The sequence below is a fragment of the Bombina bombina genome, chromosome 11, assembly GCF_027579735.1.
Source record: "Bombina bombina isolate aBomBom1 chromosome 11, aBomBom1.pri, whole genome shotgun sequence".
Classification (NCBI taxonomy): Eukaryota; Metazoa; Chordata; class Amphibia; order Anura; family Bombinatoridae; genus Bombina; species Bombina bombina.
Window position 1 is genome coordinate 54,054,011 of NC_069509.1, and position 9,679 is coordinate 54,063,689.

Below are 9,679 nucleotides of genomic sequence, written 5' to 3' on the forward strand. Positions count from 1 at the left end.
CAATGTGAATATTTTATACCTACGAACATTTACTTTTACCTTATATTAGGGCGCTTCCAAAGTTGTTGTAGTTGTAATTATTTTAACCTTTTAATAATTGGCTCATTTCATGTGTGAGATTTGATGTTTTTGGCACCTAACAGAATTGAAATGCTGTTTCAGAGGCCCATCATTTGAGCCTTGCCTGAACCTAAAGTTAAGAATAAGCAGTCAGGATGATTGACAGCCCCTGCTAATGGCTGATTGGCCGCCAGTAAGCAGGGGACAGCATTGCACAAGCATTTCTTGTGAAATGCTTGTGAAACGATAAATGCGGATAGCATATGCTGTCGCATTTAGCAATGTTCAGCAGACATGCGTCGCTATAGCAAATCATGTCTGCTCGACACTTGATAAATCAAGCCCTGTGAATCTCTCCAGGTAAATGCTCTCTGTGTTATTCCTTTCAAAGGTTCAAACAGGTAGTCAAAGCTGCACTTCTGTCACAGCCTCATTCTGCTCCAAATGAAGAAATGGCCAGTGATTGGAGCATACACAAGTATGACTACTTCTCATTGACTGACCAGATGTATCCCCATTTGTTGTGATACAGGAGCACAACTTTGTTTATGGGGCCAATTTATCATAGAAATCAGCTGCGGTGTAATATTGTCTCCTACGCTGATGACACCCAGCTAATCATCTCATTCACCAGTGACCCCACCACCGCCAATAGAAACGTCCACGAAGGGCTGACAGCAGTCGCCACCTGGATGAGCTGCAACTGCCTAAAGCTGAACGCAGACAAGACCGGAGTCCTCCTCCTCGGTCCCACCACATCCGCTTGGAATAACTCCTTGTGGCCCACAGCCCTCGGACACCCTCCAACCCCCACCGACCATGCACGAAATCTAGGCATCATCCTGGACTCATTACTCTCCATGGACCGGAAAATCAACGCTGTCTCTTCTGCATGCTTCCATACACTTCACCTGCTGTGAAAGATCTTCAAATGGATCCCAACCGAGACCAGGAAGACTGTCACTCACGCCCTCGTCAGCAGCCAACTGGACTATGGTAATGCATTCTACACCGGCACCACCATCAAGCTCCAAAAGAGACTACAGCGCATCCAGAACACCTCAGCCAGACTAATCCTTGACATCCCTCGTCAATGCCACATCACCAAACACCTGCGGGACCTGCACTGGCTCCCCATCAACAAAAGGATAACCTTCAAGCTTCTCACCCACGCATTCAAGGCCCTCCACAACATCTGTCCCAAATACTTGAACCACCGCGTTACCTTCTACGCCCCTGCCAGACAACTTTGATCGGCCGACCAAGCCCTCGCAGTCATCCCCCACATCAGGAAAACCACAGCGGGAGGCAGATCCTTCTCTCACCTGGCAGCCAAGACTTGGAACACCCTCCCGCTGCACCTCAGACAAGCTACCGCCCTAACTAAGTTCAGAAAGGACCTCAAGACCTGGCTCTTCGACTGAACTGCAACCCTCAGCGCCTTGAGACCCTTACGGGTGAATAGCCGCGCTTTACAAGAACCCAATAGATAGATAGATAGATAGATAGATAGATAGTGCGAGCGGACATGATACGATATAGCGTATCATGTCAGCCGCACATCGATAAATGCCGACAGCACACGCTGTTGGCATTTATTATTACACAAAAAGTTCTTGTGAACTGCTTGTGCAATGCCGCCCCCTGCAGGCCGCTAGCAGGGGGTGTCAATCAACCCGATCGTATCCAATCGGGTTGACTTCTGTCCACGGGCTCAGAGCAGGCGGACAAGTTATGGAGCAGCGGTCTTTGGACCACTGCTTCATAACCACTGTTTCCGGCGAGCCTTAAGGCATCAAGGGGAGCTTAATAAATCGGCCCCTATGTATTTAATCCTTGTCCAAAGGTTAAACACATAGTAAAATAAAGTAATTTGTTTAAATTAAAAAACTTTAAAGAAATAGAGCGTTTCTTTAATTTGAAAACTAAAATATCCCTTTAACATTTACAGAGTTTTAAATCTCTATAGATTGCAAATTTGAGGATATTTCTTATGCTGGTTTTGAATTACTTTGCTACTCTGTCTTGATCAGAATGGTTTCTTATTAACAACCACCTAATCAATTTTTTTTCTTCAAAAGCTTTATTAAAAGGTGCCGTTTAAACAAACACAAAACAAAATATCACATTGTAAAGTAACTAACAATTGCACCAGTTCTAGTAACACAATTAAAATATCCTCACGAGAAGAGAATTAATAATTCTCAAAAGATGAAAGTAAAATTCATCATCCTCAGAGACCTCAGAGTCCAAAGTGCAGCCATGCTAACATATACCAGACGCATATGCATCCTCAAATTAGCTCAAGAACAATAAATTGACAAAATAATAGACCCAATTAACAGAGGATGCTTAAAGAAAAATGAAATTAAAGCAAATTGTAGCAAACCTTAATCAGTTCCAACAGTGTTCTCCTGCATCTGAATAAGTGTCAAATATACATAAAATTTATGTAGCCTAAGTGCTTTTCAATGTAAAATTTGTTGAATAGGATACCTAGGTAGCTGCTGATTGGTGGCTGCACATATATGTATCATCTTATTGGTTCACCCAATGTGTTAACTAGCTCCCAGTTATACATGGCTACTTCTTCAACAAAGGATAACAAGAGAATAAAGCAAATTAAATAATAGGCGTAAACTGGAAAGTTTTTTTTAAAATTGTATTCTCTATCTGAATCATGAAAAACAAATTGTGGGTTTTAATATATAGATACAGTTTGTTTGCCAATGCACTCACCAATCCAAAGAATAAGTACCGGGGTGCTGTGCAATATAATACATCAATTCATCCCCATTCACTCCAGAATAGACACTGCACTCACCGGATTTTTTGTAAAGTAAAACGTCACTTTTATTGAAGCTGTATTAAAAAGGCATATCCCAAACGTTTTGGTACCAACCAGGTACCTTGTTCACTGGGACACCAAGGGGCCTATTTATCAAAGGTCTTGCGGACCTGATCCGACAGTGCGGATCAGGTCCGCAAGACCTCGCTGAATGGGGAGAGCAATACGCTCTCCGTATTCAGCATTGCACCAGCAGCTCACAAGAGTTGCTGGTGCAACGCCCCCCCCTCAGACTTGCGGCCAATGGGCCGCCAGCAGGGGGGTGTCAATCAACCCGATCGTACTCGATCGGGTTGATTTCCGGCGATTCCTGTCCGCCTCATCAGAGCAGGCGGACAGGGTTATGGAGCAGCTGTCTTTAGACCGCTGCTCCATAACTTGTGTTTCTGGCGAGTCTGAAGACTCGCCAGAAACACGGGCCCACAAGGTCCCTACGGAGCTTGATAAATGGACCCCCAAGTGTGAGAAAAAGCGTTATACGTAAACATCTACCTCCCACCTCTATTTTAACTACTTGTGCCATTTACTTCCGGTCGAGAGAGAGCCAATTGTCAGGGATCCGCTCAGGGGTTACACCCATCCCCTCACAACAAAAACACATGGCTAATTTAAATAGCCTATCATAGTGCGTTGTGTATTATATACGTCACCCATAGAAAGTCCAGCTTATCATAGTGCGTTGTGTATTATATACGTCATCCATAGAAAGTCCAGCTTATCATAGTGCGTTGTGTATTATATACGTCACCCATAGAAAGTCCAGCCTATCATAGTGCGTTGTGTATTATATACGTCATCCATAGAAAGTCCAGCCTATCATAGTGCGTTGTGTATTATATACGTCACCCATAGAAAGTCCAGCCTATCATAGTGCGTTGTATATTATATACGTCATCCATAGAAAGTCCAGCTTATCATAGTGCATTGTGTATTATATACGTCATCCATAGAAAGTCCAGCCTATCATAGTGCGTTGTGTATTATATACGTCATCCATAGAAAGTCCAGCCTATCATAGTGCGTTGTGTATTATATACGTCACCCATAGAAAGTCCAGCCTATCATAGTGCGTTGTGTATTATATACGTCATCCATGTGACAAAACAGTCAGCAGTCCCTCCAATTGCCTCTGACGATCGCGCTACACCTTAACCATTTAAAAGCATAGCTGCTTCTATTTGCCTTCTTCAATATTGGGGTTTTATGCAAGACCCTTGATGCTGGCACAACCGTTTATCATCCCCAGGTGCTGGATACTCTGGACTTTCATGGATGACGTATATGATACACAACACGTTATGATAGGCTATTTAAATTAGCCATGCGGTTTTGTTGTGAGGGGGTGGATGCAACCCCTGAGCGGATCCCTGAGCGGATCCCTGACCATTGGCTCTCTTGACCGGAAGTAAATGACACGAGTAGTTTAAATAGAGGTGGGGGGGGGGGGGTAGATGTTTAGGTATAATGTTTTTTCTCACACTTGTTGTCCCAGTGAACAAGGTACCCGGTTGGTACCGAAACATTTGGGAATATGCCTTTTTAATACAGCTTCAATAAAAGTGACGTTTTACTTGACACAAATCCGGTGAGTGCAGTGTCTATTCTGGAGTGAATGGAGAAGAATTTATATATATAAATATATTTTTGTATTTGGGTTCAATAATTTATCAGTGAGGGACAGCTTCCCCATATATGAAGCATAGACCCTTTTCAATTACACTCCCTCCTGGGATTTATGGTAAATGCTCTTCATCTTTACCAGGTGTGAGAAACAATCTCAGTAGGAAGTTGAGAATTGTTTCTAAGGCACCAGCTGGGACAGAGGATTTGTCCGAAGTAATAAATATTCTAGACCACTCCTTGTGGGTAGGGATGGGCAAATGTGTTGAATGTGCAATTCGTTTGGTTGAACGAATAGTCCTGTGGACATTCGTTTTGGACAAACGAATGTCGATAAACTCCTTCAAATTCATTAAACGAATGTTATTTCCGATTTTAGAATGTTGCTTTCATAATTAGATTGAATATCCATATTCGAAATTTCTAATGTAACATTCAATTTAACAAATACTATTCAGAAGTTAAATAGTTCATATGGTAGGGAATTTAGTAAAATGATACATATTAGATACAAATATATTTATTCAAATTTGTCTAAAATTTCAAATATTATATAATTTGAATATTATATTTAAAGGGATATGAAAATAAAAATTAAACTTGTATGATTCAGATAGAGCATGTTGTTTTAATACACTTTTAATTTAATTTCTATTTTCAAATGTACTTTGTACTCTTGGTAACTATTGTTAAAAAAAATAATATGTACATATCCTACACTAGTGGGTGCTAGCTGCTGATTGGTGCCTGCACACATTTGTCTCTTGTGATTGACAGATACATGTAAAAGTTCCATATCAGCTGGGGAAAGAAATGTAAAGCCATTATGCCATAAAAAACACATCCTTTACTGATTTAAAGGGACAGTCTACACCAGAATTGTTATTGTTTTAAAAGATAGATAATCCCTTTATTACCCATTTCCCAGTTTTGCATAATCAACACAGTTATAATAATACACTTTTAATTATCTTGTATCTAAGCCTCTGCAAACTGCCCCTTTTTTTCAGTTCTTTTGACAGACTTGCAGTCTAGCCAATCAGTGCCTGCTCCCAGATAAATTCTCATGCACGAGCACAGTGTTATCTATATGAAATACGTGAACTAACACCCTCTAGTGGTGAAAAACTGTTAAAATGCAATCTGAAAGAGGTGGGGTTCAAGGTCTAAGAAATTAGCATATGAACCTCCTAGGTTAAGCTTTCAACTAAGAATATCAAGAGAACAAAGCAAAATTGGTGATAAAAGTAAATTGGAAAATTGTTTAAAATGACATACTCTATCTGAATCATGAAAGTTTATTTTGGCCTAGACTGTCCCTTTAAGTTAAAATCCACAAAATATATGACTCAGGATTAATTTAGCCCGACAGTATGAACTGTCTTACGTGTTTCCTGCAATTTGTCAGGCTCCTATCATGAACCATTAACAACACAATATAAATTATAGTGTTGCAAAGTTAGTAACATATAAGTTATAAGCACAGTTTAACATATAACTGTCAGCTACAAAGGCTATAATTACTTGTGGATACAATTCAATATATTTTTAGCAACACTTGTTAAAGGGACAGTAAAGTCCAAATTAAACTTGATTCAGATAGAGCATGTAATTTTAAACAATTTTCTAATTTACTTTTATAATTAAATTTGCTTTGTTCTCTTGTTATTCTTAGTTGAATGCTAAACCTAGGTAGTCTCATATGCTAATTTCTAAGCCCTTGAAGGCCGCCTCTAATCTTAATGCATTTGATAGTTTTTCACAGCTAGAGGAGTTTTTCACATCTAGAGGGTGTTAGTCCATGTGTTTTATATAGATAACTGTGCTCATGTACGTGGAGTTATTTAAGAGTCAGAACTAATTGTCTGAAATGCAAGTCTGTCAAAAGATCTGAGATATGGAGGCAGTCAGCACAAGCTTAGATACAATTTTTCTATTTTAGATATAATTTTTCTATTTTGAATGATGCATGATTTGAACATGACATTTAAAGGAAGCATTAGAAATACAATTACGTTAAACAAATGTTAGAATGTTGTACAAACATTCAAATTCAAAAAGAACTAACACGTGTTGAAATTTGTTTCATTTTTTGAATTTTGCAAAACATTGGCTCATCCCTACTTGAGTGTAAGGGTGCATGACAGTTACTTATTCCATGACTGGGTGTAAGAAGGCAGATTGTTGTTGGCGGCTGTTAATACAAGTGAGTATGTTAGTCAAGTAGTGTGTTTCATATGGGAATTAACTACACAAATGGGCCGATTTATCAAGTGTCGGGCGGACATGATCAGCTGTAGCGAATCATGTCTGCCCGACATCGATAAATGCCGACAGCATATGCCTGAATGCATGCGTATGCAATCCCGCCCCCTGCTCATTCACAGCCAATCAGCTGCTAGCAGGGGGTGTCAATCATCCTGATCGTATGCTGTTTCTTAACTTTTGTTTCAGGGGAACCTGCAATTATGGGGGGAAGATTGCAGCATCCGCTGCTTAATAAATCTACCCCTACGTCTCTCAAATTGGGTTAAAGGGACATTGTAGACTAGATTTTACTATGCAGAAATGTTTTGTATATGATCCATTTATATAGACTCCTAACCAAGCCCCAAACTTTTAGATGTATACTGATGTCTACAGATGTCAGCTTGCTCCTGTTTTTATAATGAATATTTTCATATGCAGGGGAGTTGGAAGGTGGGAGGGTCTGCTCTCAGACCCTTTCAATGGGTGTCCCAGCCTAACCTCATCAACAGTACTATATTGGGAGCTTCTAAGTAAGTTTTTAAAAGGTTTTATACTGAATTGTATCAGTATTTGTGCATGTTACTCCTTATAGTATTGTATATTATATGCAGTTATATGAAAATTGGTGTATACTGCCCCTTTTAGTAAAAAAAAGTGCCTCTTTCATATGTCCTCACCTTGTTCACTCCATCCTCAGTTGACTCCACCTTCTTCTTCAGCTGTATCATTTGCCACATGTCCTGGACTGGTTTGTTCTGAGACTGGCTACCTTGCAGGAGACTAGATGGGCTTGGCAAAGAATCCAGACAGAGAAGCCTCTCCTCCATTTTTGACATCCTGTCCTGTAGCTGATGGAAGAGTGAGGATGTCCTGTCTGCCCCAGAGGCAGTTCCTCCCATAGTAAGAGCAGGCTGGATAAAGTCCCTCTCTTCCCTAGACAGGTTCCTCTGGACATCACCGAGCTGTAGATGTTCCAGGAGGCCATGAAGCAGGGAATGGAGAGCATTGAAGTTGACAGCGCCAAGTTCTGGGGTTCCAATGGCCAGATTTACCAGCTCTTTGAGCGATACGGAGCAGGACATTACTGAAGATTAAGCAGGACCTAAATCAGGGGAAAACACAAAGGAGATTATGTATTCAAGCTTGCACACAAAGTGGAACTGTGTACAAATATAAATCTCTGTACAAACCATGGCCTCTATTTATCAAAGTCTGGCAGACCTGATCCGACAGTGCGGATCAGGTCCACCAGACCTTGCTGAATATGGAGAGCAATACGCTCTCCGTATTCAGCATTGCACCAGCAGCTTACAAGAGCTGCTGGTGCAACGCCGCCCCCTGCAGAATCGCGGCCGCCAGCAGGGGGGTGTCAATCAACCCGCATCGTACTCGATCGGGTTGAATTGCGGCAATGTCTGTCCACCTGCTCAGAGTAGGCGGACAGGTTATGGAGCAGCGGTCTTTAGACCTCTGCTTCATAACTGGTGTTTCTGGCGAGCCTGCAGGCTCGCCAGAAACACGGGGTCTCAAGCTCTATCCGGAGCTTGATAGATATGCCCCCATAAGTCTAGTTTTCTAACTTGAGGTGTGCTTAAGTATTCACACTTGGTAACAATAAATAACTATGGTAGGTGGAAGCACTTTACAGAAATTGTAGAATTTTATATATTAAAATATAAATAAATCTCATTTCACTTCTACTGTCAAAATGACCTTTTTTTTTTCTCTTGCTCTACTTGCTCCTTTCCAGTAGAGCATACTGAGATCAGAAGTGTGCACGTGTCTTGAACACTATATGACAGAAGTGTTTGCAACAATGGCTTCAATTCCAATCTTTCCAAATATTCTCATTTGATATTGTACAAATTTTTTCTAATCAAAACAATCACATTCTTATCAAGTGAAACACAGCCGAATTTGATCAACTTCACGATATTCGATTTTGCAGAGCTATAATAAAATAATCTACATTTCTTTGTTAAAGTGATGGTAAAGTTAGTGTTCCTTAACGATGTATATGTAATCAGTGTGCATAAATATGTATATGTGTACCTTTCAATTAAACTGTATTCAGGCCTGAAATGGTTAAATCTGTTCCGCTGTTAGGATTCCTTACCTTCACCACTGCCGGCCCTCTTGGAAGTACACTTTTTTTTTCTAGCAGTGATGTTTACATTGCTCATCCAATCTTCTTGCGAGCCATACGGCTAGTCACAACTTCACATAAGTAGTGATGGCGCAAATGTTTTGCAACATTCAAAAAATTGAGCGAATTTTAACACATTTGTTTGTTTCGAATTTTGAATGTTTGTACAACATTCTAACATTTGTTCGATGTAATAGTATTTCTAATGCTCTCTTTAAAGGTAACATTCAAAATAGAAAATGTTGAAACAATATATTTGTATCTATTATGTATCATTTTACTAAATTCCCTACCACATGACCTATTGAACATTTGAATAGTATTTGTTAAAATCGAATGTTACATTCAAAATTTTGAATGTAGGTATTCAATCTAATTATGAACAAAATGAAAGTATCATTTGAAAACCGTAAATAACATTAGTTTACTGCATTTTAATGGATTTTTATTCTTATCAACATAATGGACGTCCACAGGACTATTTGTGCTACCAAGCGAATTACGCTTTCAGCAGATTCGCCCATCCCTACACAAAATGCATGACTTTATGTTAGCTGTATGGCTTGCAAGAAGACTGGATGAGCTGTGAAAACGCCACGTGTACTTCCAAGTGGTAGTACATTTAAAATGTACACATTTGCATATTTATTCACACTGATTACATATATTGTTTAGGAACAATAACTTTACCATTACTTTAACCATTAATGACTGATATTGGCTGTTGATCACTGATAAACTAAATGATACAAAAA

The 9,679-nt window shown here is 39.9% G+C and overlaps 1 protein-coding gene across 1 annotated transcript in view; it reads right to left on the bottom strand.

Moving 5' to 3' along the window:
* Positions 1-7,862, bottom strand: part of C11H16orf96 (chromosome 11 C16orf96 homolog) — a 66,970-nt gene extending 59,108 nt beyond the window's left edge. The window contains exon 1 of the mRNA XM_053694195.1: positions 7,456-7,862. Within this exon, the coding sequence (XP_053550170.1) occupies positions 7,456-7,860 (405 nt within the window). The 5' untranslated portion in view covers positions 7,861-7,862. The remainder of the gene's footprint in view (positions 1-7,455) is intronic.
* Between the last annotated feature and the right edge of the window lie 1,817 nt (positions 7,863-9,679).